This window comes from Leucoraja erinacea, chromosome 35 (assembly GCF_028641065.1).
Source record: "Leucoraja erinacea ecotype New England chromosome 35, Leri_hhj_1, whole genome shotgun sequence".
Lineage (NCBI taxonomy): Eukaryota > Metazoa > Chordata > Chondrichthyes > Rajiformes > Rajidae > Leucoraja > Leucoraja erinaceus.
Genome location: NC_073411.1, coordinates 5795683 through 5817903, shown reverse-complemented (window position 1 = coordinate 5817903; position 22221 = coordinate 5795683). Strand labels below are relative to the sequence as shown.

At 46.1% G+C, this 22221-nt stretch overlaps 1 protein-coding gene across 1 annotated transcript; it reads left to right on the top strand.

Annotated features, from left to right (window-relative positions):
• Positions 1-951: 951 nt before the first annotated feature.
• On the top strand, positions 952-20961 carry LOC129713225 (stanniocalcin-1-like). Its single transcript, XM_055662159.1, has 4 exons — positions 952-1249; positions 9755-9897; positions 14785-14996; positions 20665-20961. The coding sequence occupies exons 1-4, from the start codon at positions 1105-1107 to the stop codon at positions 20936-20938; spliced, it is 774 nt and encodes a 257-aa protein (XP_055518134.1). The 5' UTR covers positions 952-1104; the 3' UTR covers positions 20939-20961.
• Positions 20962-22221: the final 1260 nt, after the last annotated feature.

Sequence of the window (22221 nt, the reverse complement as noted above, 5' to 3'; positions counted from 1 at the left end):
CTTTTAGAATGCAGACACGGGAGACTGCAGATGATGGAATCCCGAGTTAAAATCAAACTGCTGGAGGGACTTGGCGGGTTGTGGAGGGAAGGGCAGTGGACATTTCCGAATCGGGACCTGTCTATTTCCCTCCACAGATGCCGCCTAGTTCCTCAACCAGATTAATTTGAGTTTGCCCTTGCTGGATGCTGCCTATATTTCCAGCAGGATCTGTTTTTATTCCAGATTTTCAAGAAAATGTGTGTTTTGCTTTGGGATTCTGGATTGCAATTGCTCTCGGTAACATTGCCCTGACCGTGCAATCACACTACTAAAAACCTAGCACCGAAAGAGGCCGTTCGGCCCATCGCTGATATACTTACTCCTCGAGGTTTTTTTTTAGACTAACGTGCCTCGATTTCCCTGAAGTCCCCTCTACAACCCCCCCCCCCCCCCCCCCCCCCACCCACCAAAAAAAAACTTCCCTGCACAATCTTTTCAATGATGTTGAGACTCGTTGTAAAATAGGTCGAACGATCACGCTTGATGTGCCCGGGGAACAGATTGAAACTGCTTCATAATGTCAATTACACTGCACGGTTCTCTGTTAGTTGTGCTTCTCGTCCGTGTGAAGTTGCGCCGGATTACACCTGCGTTGCAATGCAAAAGCGAGATGGCAATCGAGCTTCGGGGAAGGGTTGTCAGCCAGCATGCTGCAGCTGGAAGCGAGCAGAGAGCTGCCGTTTGTGTGTGTGCGCACCCCCTTGGAACTTTTTCGGACACTGATTCCGTGCGCCAAGCGTGGGTATCGCCTCCTGAATGGACGCTTTCTCGGGGCTGCCTTTCATTGGTAGGTATGTCACTGCTTACGATCTCCCTGCATCTTCCCCCCACACCCACCCACCCCCCCTCCCTCCCCACCACCCCCCCCCCCCCCCCCCCCCTCGAGATAACACTTGTATAAATGTGACCGTGCAGTCCACAAAGTCACACGCACACACACACACATAATACACACACACATCTACACACACACTACTCTCTCTTTCTCTTATAAATGCACGTTTGAGCCTCTGGAAGAAAGTCAAAGACGGGGGGCGGAGAAGCCTCGCTTGAATCACAGCGATGTTGCACAGATCAATTCTATTCGCCTTCCTAGTGTGCATTCAACTCGGGAGCAGGTCGGCGGCAAATGAAATCGTCCCACAAGTTGAAGAGCAGAACGACCCAGCGGCGTCTCGAAGGACGAGGCTGTCGGCGCAGAACTCAGGTAAAAAGACACTTGCCAAATCTCGGCGTTGTTTAGCACGGGCAAAGCGGACGCGGACCCCACTTCACTTCGCCCTCTGCGTGCGAGCGAGCGAGCGAGAGACCAACTGAAGGCATTTCACTGCAGTTTTTGCCAGTCTTTCTTATTGTGTGTGTGTGTGGCCAAAACCTGCCTGTAGCCGGTAGAGATGCTGCCTCGCAGAGCCAGAGACCTGGGTTCGATCGCGACCTCGGGTGCTGCCCTGTGTGGAGTTTGCACCTTCTCCCTGGGACCGCGTGGGTTCCCTCCGGCAGCCCCCAGTTTCCCCCCCCACACCACCACGACGTGCATAAAGTTATAAGTTAAAAATTGGCCTCTGTAAAATTGCCCCCGAAAGTGTAGGGAGTGGATGAGAAAGGGGGATAGCATAGAAGTGTGAATGGGTGATCGATGGGCTCGGCGGGCCGAAGGGCCTGCTTCCATACTCTAGCTCCAAACTAAAACGAAAACCCAAATCATCTTTCGTTTATCTATATCGAGATGAGGCTGAGATTTTGTTAATAGCTAAGGAAATATTTGCAGTTTATTAGAAATCTGCTCATCTCGATTTCGAATTGGAACTGGCGTCCTTTCAAATGCATCTACATTAAATGGTTGTATGGAACATGGTTCTTTCTTTCGCTGCGAACTTCTACCGTGGGGGACGATTGGGTGTTCCGTGAATGCTTTCCTTTTTTAAAAAAAGAGCTGATGCTCAAAGGGGGGTTGGAAGTCCTAATTACAGTCACCAGTCATTTTTAACAGCTCACTGCGGATCCGCCTCCATCTCTCTGCAGTGCTGTGTGTGTGTGCGTGTGTCCGTGTGTGTGTGTGTGTGTGTGCCCTCACTCCTAAATGTGTTTATTGTAAGGGGGAAACCACCATCAGGACCGTCACAAATCAAAAACGCTGCCAATTTAAGGAGAAATTAATAAATAGTTGATTTCACCCCCCCAGTCAACGTGTGTGATAGAATGCAGAATGGGATGTTGAATGAGTGAACTTTGTCCCATTGAGGCTGTGACAAAATAGAGTGACCCCTTACCTTCCCCCCCCCCCCTTCTCTTATCTCCCCGCTCCCCCCCCCCCCCCCCCCCCAAGGGTACAGTACTGTGTGAACTGTGCTGTTCAATTTATAGTTTCACCTACAGACCCCACTGAGGCACCTGAGAACCAAAGATCTTATAGCTGAGAACTACCCTCATCATGCATCCCACTCTTCTAAAGGGGCAGGGTCACTGTTTGGTGTCAGGTTTAAACTGTGCAAGCGAGCCGTTGTATAAAGGCCATGCAGAATTTCACAAAGTAGGTTCCATATTCTCAATCCAGCCAAAGGAGAGGGTGATTTTTCTTCGTTGTAATCGAGTACTTGCTACCAGTACCCCAGGACTGTTGCATGTAATAATTTAACTATGTATTGCCCCAGATTTGAAGCATTGTTTGTGGGTATCAGCTATTGGACTCTTATCCTGACCTCTGGAAGTCTTTCTAATGCTTTTTCTCACTGCGATCTTTCATTGCATAATACATTTCTTTGTCGTGCTACCTTAATATTTCATCGCTTTGTATGAAGCAGGGATTTTTTTTTCAATAAATGCTGTAATTTGTGTCTTCCTCCTGTTGGTGGTGGAAAAGATATATTTTGTACAATCTGCTTGGAGGCATCTTCGAGCTTTACATCCCACCAGCTTAATATTTGATGTTATTAGACTGTGGAATGTCGACATCCTCAGCAGAAACTTGAGTTTGGGGGCTGTGATGTCCAACTGGAACCCTGCCTGTAAGATCGGTAATTAAGCCATATGCAGTTAGGTATTGTCCCTTCTCATATATATCCCATGAGAAATGCCATTAAACAGTTGATCTGATCAGTTCTCTCTCTCTCTCTCGTTTTCTCTCATTTTTTTTCTCTCTTTTTCTCTATCGCTGTCTCTCCATCTTTCTCTTCCCCCCCCCCCTCTCTCTCTCTTCTCCCCCCCCCCCCCCCCCCCCTCTCTCTGCCCGTGGGAGCTTCCTGCAGGCAAACTGACTGCTCCATTTCCCCACAAGAGCAGCCAAGGCTCTGTGGGTATTTCTCTCGCTTTCTAGGGCAGAAGGTTGCAGCTTCATGTTCTGTTTTGAACTAAAAGAAAATCTAGGTTGATGTTTTGGTGTAGCTCTAAGGAAAGGCTTTACTGCCACGTTTTGGACGAGGAGTTAAACCGAGCCCCTGTTTGCCATCTGAAGAAGGATCTCGACCCAAAACGTCACCCATTCCTTCGCTCCATAGATGCTGCCTCACCCGCTTAGTTTCTCCAGCATTTTTTGTCTACCTTCGATTTTTCCAGCATCTGCAGTTCTTTCTTAAACCCAGTTTGCCATCGAAAGTCAATGTAAAATAAAAGCTCACAGTGCAATTGTCATTCATGATCACCTTGTTTGCAGTAAAATACTGGTGGGATTTAGGTGCAGTAATACTGATACTGTCTCCTCCATACTGTAGCAATTCCACAACTCTACCTCGTTATAGAGGAGTTTCAATAAAGTCCAGGCCAATATTTATCCCATTCTAAACAGACCACACACAAAAAAGACAGTGTCATTCGGGCAGCACAGTGATGCAGCCTGTGGAGTTGCTGCTTCACAGCACCAACAATTCAGGTTCAATCCTGACCTCTGGCACTGTCTGTGTGGAGTTTGCACGTTCTCCTTGTGACTGTGTGGGTTTCTTCCAGGTGCTCCGGTTTCGCAAAGAGACGTGGGCTGGCGGATGAATTGGCCATTGTAAGTCTCCCGCTGTGTTGTGTAGCTGGTATTATTGATGGGATTATAGGGAAGGATAGGTTACACGGAAAATCAGTCGAATAGCGAGATTCATAAGTGATAGGAGCAGAATTAGGCCATTCAGCCCACTCTGCCATTCAATCATGGCTGATGTATCTTTCCAGCTCAACCCCATTCTCCTGTCTTCAACCCATTACCCCTGACACCGATTGCACAGTGGGCCAGCAGGGACTTGTTTGTCGGGCTGAATGGCCACTGATGTCACGTGGAAATTGACCATGTGTGTTGCTTGTGGGAGCTTGTTGTGATTGTTATTGCACCAGAGGCTGAAGTGGCGTGAAGTCAGATGTGCATGGTCCTTTCGAAACACAAATTGAACTCAGCCTATTTATTTGGTATTGGGAACAGCGGTGAAAACATTGCAGAGAAAAGCTGCAAGGTATACATGAAGGAGGTAACAGTGATCTTTTCCTCGGTAACCTATATTCATTATTGTGCATTGCACATTTACCTTCCAAGTGTTGTCCTCTGGTGATATTTACTGCTAATTTAAAAAAAAAATTAATTTAAAAATCTAATGTTCTGTGTTCAAGAGCCGAGAGTGTTTTATTGTCATATGTCCCAACCAGAACAATGAAATTCTTACTTGCAACAGCACAACAGAATACAGTATGTAACCATAGTACTCTGTAGACAATATAATGAATGAAAAGTAGTTCAGTATAAACATGTGTGTGCAAGAAGGAACTGCAAATTCTGGTTTACAACAAAGATAGATACAAAATGCTGGAGTAACTCAGTGGGTCTGGCAGCATCTCTGGAGAAAAGGAATAGTGACATTTTGGGTCGAGATCCTTCATTACAGATATATGTATACGTATGTATAGATATATGCACACAAACACACACACACATATATATATAATATAATCACTAATATATACAATTATCTGTTCACACTTGCAATGCAAACCACCTCTAAAAATCGATTTGAGTCTTATTGTAGTCCTTGAGACTACAGTGCCTCTGCTGGAAGGAAGGTAAATTATTGCCTCAAGGTTTCACTGAGCGATTGCAGGGGAAATGTTCCTTGTGATCAATGAAAGGAAAAACTAACAGGAACGGCTAGACTATCGTACAGGAATAAAAACTCTAAATTTGCTGTGTCTCGTGTGCAATTCCTTTCTGTAATATCTCAACGGATGTGTTTAAATTAATGAGTTGCTCCAAATTTGAAAGCAAGGAATTTTGCATTGTCTTGAGGCACTGGAGCAAGAATATCTGCAGTCTCCAAACTGCAGGTCTCTCTTCACTTGACTTTGAGGTGTGACCTCGAATCTTTAAAGGGATGTATGTAGTATTGCGCCTTGCATTCTCCGCATGAGCTTGCAGAGCTGGTTTCAGGAGCTAGGCGACCTTCCTCTGCTCATCAGAAACAAATTCCGACCTCTTATTATAAGCATCGCCTCGGGAGATGTGGTAACATTGGGACAATCATTCTGCTGTCCACCTCATGATTATATCACTGGGTTAATGATCCAGAATCCTGAGCTAGAGTCAAAGAAGGGTCTTGAGCCAAAACGTCACCCATTCCTTCTATGCAGAGATGCTGTCCATCCCTCTTAGTTACTCCAGCATTTTGTGTCTGATTTTTTTAATTTAAATCTCGCCATCAATGCTGGCATTTTAAATTAAGTAAATCTGCTCTAAAACGTTAGCAACTCCTGACAATGAAATTACGAAGAGTCCTAACGACCTGTCTTTGTTGATATAACACAATGAAGGAATTCCTCCATCTTTACCCAAGCCATTCTCTACATGACCTTGGTTCAATGCAATGTAATATTATCTCCCAGAAGTGGCCTATTAAGGGATAATTTGAGATGGATAACAGCTGTGATAATTACACAAGCCACATAACAACACCATAGTTATATATCGGGAAACTCCAATGAAATTAGCATGCATCTTGCAATTTCTATATCCTCTCACTGAGCTTGTACACTCCTTCAGATTAATCAAAGGTAGACCCTTCATCTGGTGACCTTTCATTAAGGTAAAGCCATAGAATTGCTGCCTTACAGCGCCAGAGACCCGGGTTCGATCCTGACTTTGGGTGCTGTCTGTATGGGGTATGTCCGTTCTCCCTGTGACCTGCGCAGGTTATTTCCCGGTACTCCGGCTTTCTCCCACACTCCAAAGACGTACAGGTTTGTAGGATAATTGGCTTTGGTAAAATTGTAAATTGTCCCAGGTGTGACAATAGACAATAGATAATAGACAATAGACAATAGGTGCAGGTGTAGGCCATTTCGGCCCTTCGAGCCAGCACCGCCATTCAATATGATCATGGCTGATCATCCCCAATCAGTACCCCGATCCTGCCTTCTCCCCATATCTTTCATATCCCCATGACTCCACTTTCTTTAAGAGCCTATCTAGCTTTCTCTTGAAAGTATCCAGAGAACCGGCCTCCACCGCCCTCTGAGGCAGAGAATTCCACAGACTCATAACTCTCTGTATGTAGGATAGTGTGGGGACATCGCTAGTTGGCACAGACTCGATGGGCCAAAGTATCTGTTTCCACACTGTATTTCTAAACTAAACTAAATTAAGAAGTATCCTGATCTTAAAAGTCACCTATTCATATTGTCCGGCGATGCTATCTGACCAGCTGACTTACTCCAGCACTTATACCATACACTAGCACTATCCTACACACTAGAGACTATTTTACCGAACCCAAATAACCTACAAACCTATACAACTTTGGAGTGTGGGAGGAAACTGGAGCTCCTGGAGAAAACCCACTCGGTCACAGGAAGAACGTGCAAACTCCACACAGACAGCACCCATAGTCAGGATCGAACCTAGGACTGTGACGCTGTAAGGCCATCGCAGCACCACCGTGCCAATGTAGTTGATACATTAATGATTAGGAAAGGCGTCAAAGGTTACGGGAGAAGGCAAGATATTGGGGTTGAGAGGTAAATATAGATCAGCCTTGATCGAATGGCACAGATGGGTCAGATGCCCTAATGCTGCTCCTATATCCTATGGTCGTAATGGGCACAGTGAAGATGAATGTACCAATTGGCCATTGTGGAGTTGTGTGGTGAGAGATTCTGTGATGGACGTTCTTGCTCCGTGCCCATCAGATGCTGCCACCATCTGTACAGAGTAGTCAGAGGAAGGGTCCAAACCCAAAACGTTACTATCCACATTGTTCAGAGCTGCTGCTTAACCTGTTGAGTCACTCCAGCACTTTTTGTCTTTATCTATAATAAGGCCCATCTTTCATAGTGTCGTTACTGCTTCAGGACTGGACTTGCCAAGGCTGGATATAATCTCCTGCCTACCTTGAAGAAGTTCTCCTCTTCTCTCCGGAGACAGTTTCACAACCTCCTCTTAAACACTGGATATAATCCTGTGACCTCCTCCTTGTATCCACTCCATCCCCTCTCTCCCCATAATGTTCGAGCAACAGGCCCATCCTTACAATGTACCACTTTCCTGTGCTGATTTGAGAGCCACGTGGATTATTCTTGTCACTCAATCAACATTGGCATCTGCATCATCACCACTTTGACATTTAGTGATGGAAAATGTTAAGTAAAGGAAGGAAAAACAGGTTTATGTTGAACATAGAATGGTACAGCACAAGAGCAGGCCGTTTGGCTCTCAATGTGTATGCCAAACACTATCCCAGGACCATCACATCCACTGTGTCCCTCCATTCCCTGTATATCCATATCAATGCAATGTAACATTATCTCCCAGAAGTGGCCTATTAAGGGATAATTTGAGATGGATAACAGCTGTGATAATTACACAAGCCACATAACAACACCATAGTTATGTATCAGGAAACTCCAATGAAATTAGCATGCATCTTGCAATTTCTATATCCTCTCACTGAGCTTGTACACTCCTTCAGATTAATCAAAGGTAGACCCTTCATCTGGTGACCCTTCATTAAGGTAAAGCCATAGAATTGCTGCCTTACAGCGCCAGAGACCCGGGTTCGATCCTGACTTTGGGTGCTGTCTGTATGGGGTATGTCCGTTCTCCATATAACCTGCGCAGGTTATTTCCCGGTACTCCGGCTTTCTCCCACACTCCAAAGACGTACAGGTTTGTAGGATAATTGGCTTTGGTAAAATTGTAAATTGTCCCAGGTGTGACAATAGACAATAGATAATAGACAATAGACAATAGGTGCAGGAGTAGGCCATTCAGCCCTTCGAGCCAGCACCGCCATTCAATATGATCATGGCTGATCATCCCCAATCAGTACCCCAATCCTGCCTTCTCCCCATATCTTTCATATCCCCATGTCTCCACTTTCTTTAAGAGTCTATCTAGCTTTCTCTTGAAAGTATCCAGAGAACCGGCCTCCACCGCCCTCTGAGGCAGAGAATTCCATAGACTCACAACTCTCTGTGTGTAGGATACTGTTAGTGTGGGGAGATTGCTAGTTGGCACGGACTCGATGGGCCAAAGTATCTGTTTCCACACTGTATTTCTAAACTAAACTAAATTAAGAAGTATCCTGATCTTAAAAGTCACCTATTCATGTTGTCCGGCGATGCTATCTGACCAGCTGACTTACTCCAGCACTTACACCATACACTAGCACTATCCTACACACTAGAGACTATTTTACCAAACCCAATTAACCTACAAACCTATACAACTTTGGAGTGTGGGAGGAAACTGGAGCTCCTGGAGAAAACCCACTCGGTCACAGGAAGAACGTGCAAACTCCACACAGACAGCGCCCATAGTCAGGATCGAACCTAGGACTGTGATGCTGTAAGGCCATCGCAGCGCCACCGTGCCAATGTAGTTGATACATTAATGATTAGGAAAGGCGTCAAAGGTTACGGGAGAAGGCAAGAGATTGGGGTTGAGAGGTAAATATAGATCAGCCTTGATCGAATGGCACAGATGGGTCAGATGGCCTAATGCTGCTCCTATATCCTATGGTTGTAATGGGCACAGTAAAGATGAATGTACCAATTGGCCATTGTGGGGTTGTGTGGTGAGAGATTCTGTGATGGACGTTCTTGCTCCGTGCCCATCAGATGCTGCCACCATCTGTACAGAGTAGTCAGAGGAAGGGTCCAAACCCAAAACGTTACTATCCACATTGTCCAGAGCTGCTGCTTAACCCGTTGAGTTACTCCAGCACTTTTTGTCTTTATCTATAATAAAGCCCATCTTTCATAGTGTCGTTACTGCTTCAGGACTGGACTTGCCAAGGCTGGATATAATCCTGTGACCTCCAACTTGTATCCACTCCATCCCCTCTCTCCCCATAATGTTCGAGCAACAGGCCCATCCTTACAATGTACCACTTTCCTGTGCTGATTTGAGAGCCACGTGGATTATTCTTGTCACTCAATCAACATTGGCATCTGCATCATCGCCACTTTGACATTTAGTGATGGAAAATGTTAAGTAAAGGAAGGAAAAACAGGTTTATGTTGAACATAGAATGGTACAGCACAAGAGCAGGCCGTTTGGCTCTCAATGTGTATGCCAAACACTATCCCAGGACCATCACATCCACTGTGTCCCTCCGTTCCCTGTATATCCATATCCCTATCCAATTAGCTGGGAACCCTTCCTCAGAATTGCTTGCAAGACACGAGGTGTGTAACGGAAGGCTGGCAACTCTAACAAGCCGTTTGGAGGTAACGCTGTTTTCTTTCTCTGCAGCTGAAATCATCCGGTGCCTGAACAATGCTCTCCATGTGGGCTGTGGGGCGTTTGTGTGCCTGGAGAACTCCACCTGTGACACCGACGGCATGTACGACATCTGCAGGTCCTTTCTGTACAGTGCTGCTAAATTCGACACTCAGGTATGCCACACATTGACATGTCTCTTTATGGGCCCCGTGGCATAAATAGGTCAGCCACAACTAAGATGGTCGCTCTCCCGATCACTAACATTATCCCGCACACATTGGGGATAATTGACAATTTTATCAAGCCAATTAACCTACAAAACCTGAACATCTTTGGAGTGCAGGAGGAAACCAGAGCTTGCATGGAAGACCTACAATTAACCTACAAACCTAAGATAGACCCAAAAAGCTGGAGTAATTCAGCAGATCCCTTCCTCAAACCAGATTAGTAAATCCCAGATTAGTAAACATGCAGGTACAGCAGGCAGTGAAGAAAGCGAATGGCATGTTGGCCTTTATAACAAGAGGAATTGAATATAGGAGCAAAGAGGTCCTTCTGCAGTTGTACAGAGCCCTAGTGAGACCACACCTGGAGTATTGTGTGCAGTTTTGGTCCCCCAATTTGAGGAAGGACATTCTTGCTATTGAGGGAGTGCAGCGCAGGTTTACAAGGTTAATTCCCGGGATGGCGGGACTGTCATATGCTTAGAGAATGGAGCGGCTGGGCTTGTACACTCTGGAGTTTCGAAGGATGAGAGGATATCTCATTGAAACATATAAGATTGTTAAGGGTTTGGACACGCTAGAGGCAGGAAACATGTTCCCGATGTTGGGGGAGTCCAGAACCAGGGGCCACAGTTTAAGAATAAGGAGTAAGCCATTTAGAACGGAGACGAGGAAACACTTTTTCTCACAGAGAGCGGTGAGTCTGTGGAATTCTCTGCCTCAGAGAGCGGTGGAGGCAGGTTCTCTGGATGTTTTCAAGAGAGAGCTAGATAGGGCTCTTAAAAATAGCTGAGTCAGGAGATATGGGAAGAAGGCAGGAACGGGGTACTGATTGGGGATGATCAGCCATGATCACATTGAATGGCGGTGCTGGCTCGAAGGGCTGAATGGCCTACTCCTGCACCTATTGTCTATTATTGTCCCATCAATATCTTTGCATCCTCCCACTAATCTGTAAACTAGGGCAAATATACTGTGGCCAATTAACCTACCAATACATATTGAGTTTTAGAGTTTAGAGATACAGTGTGGAAACAGGCCCTTCAGCCCACTGAGTCCGTGCTGACCAGCAGTCACCCCATACACTAGCATTATCCTATCCAATTGTCCGAGGGATAATTTACAATCTTTACCAAAGCCCATTAACCTACAAACCTGTACGTCTTTGGAATATTGGAGGAAACTGGAGCACCTGGGGAAAACCCACGCAGTCACGGGAAGAACGCACAAACTCCATACAGGCAGCAGCTGTAGTTAGGATCGAGCCCGGGTCTCTGGCGCTGTATAGCAGCAACTGTACCATGCTGCCCTTTGTATTTGGGCAAGGGAGGAAACCGGAGCACCCGGAGGAAACACACTCGATCACAGGGAGATTGTGCAAAGTGCATCAGACAGCACCCGAGGCCAGGATCGAACCTGTGTTTGTGGTGATCTGAGTCAGCAGAACGTCTTGCTGCGTCTAGTGCTTTTGGAACTGCGCATGTCCAGGCAAGTGGAACATACTCCTGAACCTCATATAAACCAGTTGCATAGGATCATAGATGGATTGCAAGGACTGTGAGCTAGATTTGAGTGAAACATTGTACACTAGAAAGGAAGCAAAGAGGGAAGGAATCGATCAGCTGTGATCCTTTAGGGAAGAAATCTATTGCGCTGTGACTGGGTCTGGTCTGCCTATGTTTCCCAATCACTGTTTGCTGGTGTGGAGATACCCCAGATGTGGGGTACATTGAGACGAGGATGTATCTGGAGGTCCTCAGTATTGGCTTGGGGCTCCCCTGAACATGACTTGGGGACCCGCATCAAACATGACCTCCTACTTATCGCCTACCTTCCTCCCACACCCGAGATATCAGTGCTGCTCTGCTCTCTAGGGAGCAAGGGCCAAAGACTGCACCATGGATTGGGGGACTTCTGCGACCAACAAGACAGCATTCTTGGCAGTACTACCACTGGCAGAGCTGGCTGGATCTTAAAGAACAAGGCTTCTAATAAAATACTTTCCAAGAAAAAATAGTGATGCTGGCAGTTTAAGTTATCAGCCTCCTCTGGTAGATATAATCAAATGACTTCTTGAAATAAGTAACAGCCGTGGATCATATTATATTAGTCACCAAAAATGTTCAAATTCGAAATCCCTTTGATCTTTATTTTTAAGAAAGGCTTTCCGAGTGTTGAAGGATTTGGATAATGGAGACACAAGAAACTGCAGATGCTGGTATCTTGAGCAAAACACGAAGTGCTGGAGTGACTTAGTGGGATAGCCAGCATCTGTGGAGGGAATAGACAGATGGCATTTCAAGATGGTACCGTTCTTCAAACTGAAGATGGGTACCGAAACAAAACACTGTCTGTCATTTGCCTTCATGGATGTTGCCTCACTTGCTGAGTTCCTCCAGCAATTTTTCTTCATTAAGTTAATTGCTGGAATAAGAGGTGTTGTCCTAATCCGAGTAGCTAAAGAAAGTGGATCTAAATTATTTGTTTCTGTAGAATGAGGGGGTGTTCTCATTGAAACATATTGGATTCCATGGGGGTAGATGTCGATATGTTTCCATTAATGGGATGGTCTTGTACAAGGGAACATAGTTACAAGAAAGGTTGAGGTCGTTTAAAACCGAGGTACACAGGGGTTTCTTCTCTTGGAAGTGGAGCATCTCTGAGTATTGTGGACTTTGGATCACTGGAGGTATTAGCAGAAGACATTTTTAGAAGATTGGGTAACAAAGGTTAATGGGGAACTGCTGCCAAAGATGGGTTGAGTGCTGGTGTAGATCAGCCATGATCATGTTGAATAGCACGCCAATCTTGAGTAGTCGACTCCTCTTTGTTTCTCTTGCATTCACGTGCGTTCTGGTGAAAATGTCCACCTTCTGTGCTTGCTCTATCCTGAGAGGGCAGCATGGTGGCACAATAGTAGAGTTACTGCCTTACAGTGCCAGAGACCCGGGTTCGATCCTGACTACGGGTGCTTGTCTGTACGGAGTTTGTACGTTCTCCCCGTGACCTGAGTGGGTTTCCTCCAGGAGCTCCGGTTTCCTGCTACACTCCAAAGACATGCAGGTTTTAGGCTAATCGGCTTTGTATAGTTGTAAATTGGCCCTAGTGCGTGTTGGGTAGATTAGTGTGTAGGGATCGCTGGTCGGCACAGACTCAGTGGGCCGAAGGGCCTGTTTCCCCATTTTATCTCTAAACTAAACTAAACTAAAGAGGCAACTATAATTTTCCCTCATGGATGTTAGACCCATGAGCCTATAATATCTCATGTTTCGCAGATGCATATTTCTCCAGTCAAAATGAATGGTTCCCAAAATGAGTTAAAGCAGGAAGGCCATAATTAAGGCATCAGCATTGCTCTTACATCCTTTAAACCATCTGCTCACACTTTGGTGTCGCAAGAGAATCCTCTGGGATTCTTCCAAACTATTCCTGTGAAGACTATTATGCCCACAATCCATGTAAGGAAACTGCCACTGGTCGGGACTGTGTAAGGAATGTTGAATGTAAATGAGGAGAAAGGACTTTCTTTTTTTTTCTTAAATCGTTTCCCCATTGTACTGCCTCGGGCAATAAGAACTTTTGAAAGTACATGGAAGGACTGGTGGTGAAAATGATTCAGATGGAGTTTAATGTGGTCCAAACTAACTGAATCACATATTCAGATGCAACTCATTAACCCTATATCACTGCTAAAAGCAAGGATTAAAACATTGATGGTCATAAATTAGGAATTGGATCTTCACACAAGGCGAGCTGAAGAGAACAAAGGACTTGAGATAAAATTCTATCCAGCAATCAGCCTATCTGGTAATCTCCTTGCCTGAGATCCCAGATTTAGTTTAGTTATGTTTAGAGATACAGCTCGGAAACCAAAGATCCTACAGCGAGCAAGATAGATCACTCGACGAAAAACACATAGTACGGTCATGGGCAGATTCATGGGTAATTTTCGGCCCCATTTCCGTAACCGGCTTCCGTCTCCGCACCAAAGCTCCCGTAGGATACTAGTGCGGAGACGGAAACCGGTTACGGAAACATCCTCGTAAAAATAAAAGTTATTTGGGAAAAATCTTCTCCTCATTTTCAGAATTTTAATTTATTAACACAAACTGTTCCCCTGCAACATTGATTACACTGCGAGTCGGGTCGGATCGGGTTACTGAAATGGATGATAAAAGGCCCACGTTCTGCTCCGTTGCGTACTACACGTCAGCCCATTGCATTTAGCAGGAGTGGTCTATCTTGCTTGCTACAGGATCTTTGGCCCTTCAGCCCACCGAGTCCGCACCGACCAGCGATCCCCACACACTAACGCTACCCGACACACACTAGGGACAAATTACATTTATGCCAAGCAATTTAACCTATAAACCTGTACGTCTTTGGATTTGTCCTGATTTTTTCTTCACTTCCAGTTTTTTTCCCCTCAGTCTCTTTACGATAATCAGTCTGTTGAGGGTCATGACCCAAAATGTCATATTCTCTATATGGCAGAGATTGACAGATTCTGGATTAGCAAGTGTCAGGGGTTATGGGGAGAAAGCAAGATAATGGGGTTCAGGGAGAAAGATAGATGAGCCATGATTGAATGGCGGAATGGACTTGATGGGCTGAATAGCCTAATTCTGCTACTAGAACTTATGAAAAATGTTACTTATCCTCCTTTTCCAAGAGATGCTCCCTACCCCGCTGTTAATCCAGCATTTTGGGTCGATCTTCGGTATAAACCAGCACTTTGCAGTATAATTTCATTACATTGAGATAAAATCCACCATTTAAGGAATATATTCTTTGTTTATACTTGTTTGTAAGCCACACGTTTGTTTTGTGCCACAGGGAAAAGCCTTCGTTAAGGACAGTTTAAAGTGCATCGTCAACGGCATCACATCCAAGGCCTTCTTCACCATTCGTAGATGTTCCGCTTTTCAGAAGATGATCGCAGACATTCAGGAGGATTGTTACAGGAAGCTGGACATCTGCACAATGGCCAAACGTAACGCCGCTGCAATAACAGAAGTGATCCAGCTCCCTGCACGTTTAAAGAACAGGTAGGCTGGAGGGGAGAGGATGTGCCTGGCAGTGTGGGGGTCTTTGTGGAATTCTCTGCCACAGAAGGCAGTGGAGGCTAATTCACTGGATGTTTTCAAGAGAGAGTTAGATATAGCTCTTAGGGCTAACGGAATCAAGGGCATGGGGATAAAAGCAGGAACGGGGTACTGATTTTGGATGATCAGCTGATTTTCTATGTTTCTAACAGTCCAAATTAATTTTAATACCAATGATTCTTGAATCAGAGTGGTGGTGAATCTGTGGAATTCATTGCCGCAGAAGACCGTTGAGGCCAAGTCAATGGATATTTTTATGGCAGAGATAGATAAATTCTTGATTAGTACGGGTGTCGGGGGTTATGGGGAGAAGGTGGGAGAATGGGGTTAAGAAGGAAAGGTATACCAGCCATGATTGAATGGTAGAGTAGACCTGATGGACCAAATGGCCTAATTCTACTCCTATCACTTATGAAAGCTTATGAACTTATTCAAGGATTCAATGATGCTCTGTTTTTGCATACAACACGGTAGAATCATACACCAGACGTCCCCCAGGCAGTACACAAAGAGTTGCCACAGTTCTGGTGCCAACTATGTTACAAACTATTCATCGAACAGTCTACATGTCCTTGCAGCAGCGAACCACACGAGGCAGCAGACAGCTCCGCACAGGGCCCCCCTTTGTTCTTGATGTCCCCACTTGATCTGGGCAGCCTCCGTGCTGTGTCCCCCTTTCGTTCTTGGCAGCCCCTTCACCGGGTCCCCCCTTCTTTCTCGGCGGCCCTGAGACTCCTTCAACGTCTTGGGAGAGTTGGGAAGATGGTGAATTTTGGTGAATGGTGATTTTTGTCACCATTCTGCCAGCATGTCTGAGAAACATGGCATTCATTTAGTTTGGAGATACAGAGCCTTACCTTTGACCAAAGCCTTACAATGCCTGGAGTTAAAGAGGGAACTGCAGATGCTGGAGAATCGAAGGTTACACAAAAAAGCTGGAGAAACTCATGCCTGGAGTTTGCTGTCACCTAGCCCTAGGTAGACATAGAAACATAGAAAATAGGTGCAGGAGTAGGCCATTCGGTCCTTCGAGCCTGCACCTCCATTCAATATGATCATGGCTGATCATCCAACTCAGTATCCCATACCTGCCTTCTCTCCATACCCCCTGATCCCTTTAGCCACAAGGGCCACATCTAACTCCCTCTTAAATATAGCCAATGAACTGGCCTCAAATACCTTCTGTGGCAGAGAATTCCACAGATTCACCACTCTCTGTGTGAAAAATGATGTTCTCATCTCGGTCCTAAAAGACTTCCCCCTTATCCTTAAACTGTGACCCCTTGTTCTGGACTTCCCCAACATCGGGAACAATCTTCCTGCATCTAGCCTGTCCAACCCCTTAAGAATGTTGTAAGTTTCTATAAGATCCCCCCACAATCTTCTAAATTCTAGCGAGCACAAGCCGAGTCTATCCAGTCTTTCTTCGTATGAAAGTCCTGCCATCCCAGGAATCAGTCTGGTGAACCTTCTCTGTACTCCCTCTATGGCAAGAATGTTATGTGACCACTTAATTCCATTCCCCTGAGACTGATAGGGTGATGGGCAGATGTACGAGATAGCTATTTCGACGTCCATTAACCCCGCTTTCCAATGAAAATTACGCAAGTTGATCCATCAAACCGTGACCTGAATATTTTCTGTGTCAGATTCTCGCTGTAGGGCACTGCGACTCTTCATATCCGTCCCACTTTTCATGAAGCAGCTCTGTAAGTCACTGCTGCATCGTAAGCATGAAGGCGAATAAAGTCCCAACCTGTTGCTTAAATATATGAACAGGTTATTTAGTTTAGTTTAGTTTCAAGATGTAGCACAGAAATAGAGTGATTTCACCAAATGTCAAATGAGCGTAGATCCCCCCCTCACGTGACCGAAATTTTTAACTGGAGGACATATGTCACATCGGTACATGTTAGTGAATGGGGAAACACACACTTTCACACCCGTTTAAAAACATGGAAAACGGCCGATTTTTGAGCTGACATTTTCTGTGCTAGTCGGGGTGATCGGGAATTATCGCGTTTGCTCGCTGAATTTCCTCAAAAGTAAGGCATTATTAACTTACTTTTGATGAAATTCAGCGAGCAAACGCGATAATTCCCGACATTTTGGATCTTTAAGTCTCATGTTTAAGGCAAATGTTTGCTGTTCACTTCCGCTGTTTTTCCACCTTCAGTTCCCTCTTGTAATTACCTTACTTTCTATCTTTTTTTTTGCCTGAAAATTTAGGTCGCTGTGCTTCACGGTCACCCCGACTAGCACAGAATATTTCAGCTCAAAAATCGGCCGTCTTCCATGTTTTTAAGGGTGGGAAAGTGCGTGTTTCCCCATTCACTAACATGTACCGATGTGACATATGTCCTCCAGTTAAAATTTTCGGTCACGTGAGGGGGGATCTACGCTCATTTGACATTTGGTGAAATCACCCTATAGACCCATCATCACGCTGGGACTACACCGACCAGCGATCCTCACACATTAACACTATCCTACACACACTAGGGCAATTTACATTTATACAAAGGCAACCAACCCACAAACCTGCACGTCTTTGGAATGTGGGTGGAAACCGAACGTCTCGGGGAAAAAAACCACAGCTGTAACGGGCTGATGGTGCAAAGTCCGTGCAGACAGCACCCGTAGTCGGGATCGAACTCGGGTCCCTGGCGCTGTGAGGCAGCAACTCCACCACTGTGCCACTGTGCCACTGCCGTTATCATTGTGGGAGCTTCAGTGAACTCTTTCACTATTCAAGTTCTTGGCTTTCAAATTCAGGAATTTCTCCATTGTCTTCACGCCACTGAGGAAACCACACCCAGAATGAGAGAAATCCCGAGAAGTCAGGGGCTGAGTGTGACTCGGGGAAAGGGGGTTCCATGCTCCAGTAGCGATCAGGGTGGGATCCCTGGCTACCATCAGATGCGTGGAAAAGCTGCCTCAACACTACTTTGAAGAACACGGGTTGAGTGCCCCTAGAGGCCACTACAGTATTTACCCCTCATATAACATTGCATTAAAATTGCATTAAGGACAGCGCAGTGGCGCAGCGGTAGAGTTGCTTCATCACAGCGCCAGAGGCCCGGGTTCGATCCTGCCTAAGTGGGTGCTCTCTGTATAGAGATTGTCCATTCTCCCTGTGTCCGCGCAGGTTTTCTCTGGGTGTTCCAGTTTCAAATACGTTTCGGATTGTAGGTTAATTGGCTTCGGTAAAAATTCTAAATTGTCCCTAGTGTGTGTAGGATAGTGCCAGTGAACTGGTTGGTGCGGACTCGATGGGCTGAAGGGCCTGTTTCCATGTTGTTTCTCTAAACTAAGCTGTATAGTTACTGCCTCATAGCGCCAGAGACCCAGGTTCGATCTTGATCACGGGTGCTGCTAGTATGGAGTTTGTACGGATTCGATGGGCCGAAGGGCCTGTTTCAGCACTGTATCTCTAAATCTAAAATAAATGTTCTAGCCCACATCACATTGTACTCATGGAACATAGACCTTCGGCCCTGCCTGTGCGAAGACCATCACTTATCTTCCTCCGCATTATCCATATCCCTCCACTCCCTGCATATCCATATACAGTTTCAACCCAAAAGTATTTTAACTGCCATTAATGTATCTGCTTCAACCACCACCGCAAGCAACATGTTCCAGGCACTCAACCCACTGTGTAAAAAAACTTGACCACTCTCACCTAAAAGCTATAGCCTCTAGTAATTGACTTTTCCATCCTGGGGAAAAAGATTCTGGCTGTCTAGCCTAGCCATGCTCATGTGATCCAGCTGTGCATCATTAGGCCAGTGCACTTACTGCATTGCAACAGTGCATATTCAGGCTCGAAAGCCCTATAAGAGACTTTAACACTGTGAAAAGTCCTTCTGTCTGTTACTTGACTGGATTGTGATGGCATCCAGGCTCTCGGGCAGCTGAGCACCATATCAGGTCTTTAATTTGTTGGTATCACGTAGTTGGAAGGGCACAGTGGTGCAGTTGGTAGAGATGCTGCCTCACGGCGCCAGAGATCCAGGTTCGATTCCGACCTCGGGTGCTGTCAGTGCAGAGTTTGCACGTTCTCCCTGTGACCTCCTGTTTCCAACATCTGAAAGGCGTGCGGGTCGGTCGGTTAATTGGCCTCTGTAAATCGACTTTAGTGTGTCGGTGTGGGGGTAGAATATGAGGGAGTTGAAAGCAACACATGAAGAATAAACAATGGGGTTCATGTTGGATTGGTGTAAATGGGTGGTTGACAGACAGCACAGACACAGTGGGCCAAAGGGCCTGTTTCCGTACTGTGTTTCGCGCTGATACCATTGCATCTCCTTGCCGTTCACTCTATTTCCCCCTCAACCTGCAACAAGCATTGTGGGGGTGCGGGGGTGGAGGGTGAGAGTGGTTATTGAATCAGCATTTAGACACTGGAAACATTATCTGCTGCCAAACTGGTTAAGCAGCTTGCGTGTGCAGGAAGGAACTACAGATGCTGGTTCGTACCAAGCAAAGACGCAAAATGCTGGAGTAACTCGGTGGTTGAGGCAGCAACGTCTGAAGAAGGGTTCAGACCATATTCCTTTTCTCCAGAGATGATGCCTGACCCACTGAGTTACTCCAGCATTTTGTGTCTATCAACAGCTTACATGTCAGGCAGTGAAGTACAGTTGCCCCATTGCATTTAGTGAGTAGGGATTGTTGTGAACTGTGCAACTCTTTCATACAGTGCCCGTCTCTCATTCACAAGGAGGTTACAATCAATGGACAGTAGAGCTGGAGGTATGAATCTCTGCAGTCAGGTTCAGGGCTCCAGCCCAGGGGAAGAATCGCAGAAGGAGTTTACCGTGACTTGAATGAGGTCTGAGAGATCATGTGAAAGTGTCCAGGCCAACGTTCTCCCTCAAGTCATGTAGATTGTTTGTGGGATCGCACTGTGCATCTTTGGCTATCAAATACATTAGTATCTGCACTCAAGGATATGGTGCTGTAGGTAGACAAAAGTGCTGGAGAAACTCAGCAGGTGCAGCAGCATCTATGGAGCAAAGGAAATAGGCGTTTTGGCCCTATTTCAGTAGTTTAGTTTCCTACATTGCAACTACATTAGTTTAGTGACACAGCGCGGAAACAGGCCCTTCAGCCCATCGAGTCCGTACCAACCAACAACACCTGTACACTTACACTATCCTACACACTAAGGACAATCCACAATTTTTACCAAAGCCAATTAACCTACAAACCTGCATGTCTTTTTTTTTCATACAAAATATTTTTATTCAGAACAAACAAGAATACAAAGTAGTAACACGATCAAGGAATACCTATATTGGCATTTTACAAACAAAGTTATGAAATTAAAATATTAACATTTATATCAACAATACATTCGACCTCCCTCGGTGACCAGCATTCACGGACGGTCTCCATAGTCCCCGTGGGCACTGCGTGTTCCCTCTCCAGGGAACCTGTATGCCTTTGGAGGGTGTGAGATACTGGGAATTGATATGAGGAATGGGGTATTATTGTATGTAAGTGTGATTTATCACGTATGTCGGGAAGTGCATGCACTTGCCGTTACATCTTCCTTTTAAATGTTTGAAACTAATGGGCGCTCCCTTTACACAATTGCCTCCAGGTATTACAACAAGCTACTGAGAAGCCTTCTGGAGTGTGATGAGGAGACAGTGAACAGCATAAGGGAGAACATGATGGCGGGGCTGGGCTCTCACCTGTCGGGCTTCATCCACTTGCTGCAGAGTGACCGCTGCCTGACCTTGCCCAACCGGGGAACCTTCAACAGCCGCTCCTCGGCCGAACACCAGAAGCTCCGCATCTTCCTGCGAAATCTCAGCAGTAACGAGTCTCCCCCCCGGAGAGGCCCCAAGCTGAGCTCGGCTGAGAACGAGTGATGATCGGAGGGGGGGGGGAGGGGAGGGGGGGGGTTGAGGTTGGAGGGGGAGGGGTGGATTAGAACGGGAGGCCTGTAACAAGCTGCAGAACCAAGGTGTCACCAGTGTAACTCATGAATGGCAGGGATTAAGTCGGGGCAGCTGATAAGTACCACGTGCCCCCAACTCGAGCAACTTGAGTGTTGAGCAGTGAGCGTTGGTGCGTTGGCAATGCGTACGCGAACATCTCTATTCTTGGCTTGCGTCCGGTCCAAATCATCACATTGCCTTGACAAGGTGAGCCCTCCATTTGAGCTGCTGCCTGAAGTCCCTCGACCCCATAGAACCAAGATCAAACACCCAAGTCACCAAGTGGTCTGAAGCTGCTCCAATTTCCCAAAGTTGAACGGGTGTCAGGGGGTCATTGGGAGAAGGCAGAACAATGGGGTTCGGATGGAGAGATAGCTCAGCTAGGATTAAATGGCGGAGTCGACTTGATGGGCTGAATGGCCTAATTCTGCTCCTATCACTTATGAACATGAAAATAATGATCTTTTTTGGGAAGTTGGAGGCCTTCTCGGTCTACGTAATATCCTTTACCATAAAGAAAAGAACCGTTATTTCAGGTTTCTTCCTGTCAGCTGACCAGCAGAATGACACCTGCCCAGGACCAGTGAGGAGCAGTCCATAAATATCTTGTTGTTTAATTAGTGGCTGGAAAGACGCAGCTAACAGGCCATAGTCGTGCAACCTGAGGATAACATGAGCCCCCAGTAAAACCTTGCCCATGGGCCATTCAGCCCATTGCAGCTTGCAGGGTCTAGTAGCATGACTCAAAGGGGGAGCCCAGCAACATATCCTGTGCTTCAACATGTCTGACCACTCTGGCATTCAATGTGATCATGGCCGATCATCCCCAATCAGTACCCCGTTCCTGCCTTCTCCCCATATCCCCTGACTCCGCTATTTTTAAGAGCCCTATCGAGCTCTCTCTTGAAAGCATCCAGAGAACCTGCCTCAACCTGAGGCAGAGAATTCCACACTCTCTGTGAGAAAAAGTGTTTCCTCGTCTCCGTTCTAAATGGCTTACTCCTTATTCTTAAACTGTGGCCCCTGGTTCTGGACTCCCCCAACATCGGGGACATGTTTTTTGCCTCTTAAGCCCTTAACAATCTCATGTGTTTCTCACTTGAGGTGATTCAATCAGGTCCTCGATAAACGCAAGGGATGGCACCGTTCACATGCATTATAGCGCGGCATATTATCCCCTTTACTCACCCTCCTCAGAACCAATGTGAAAATTA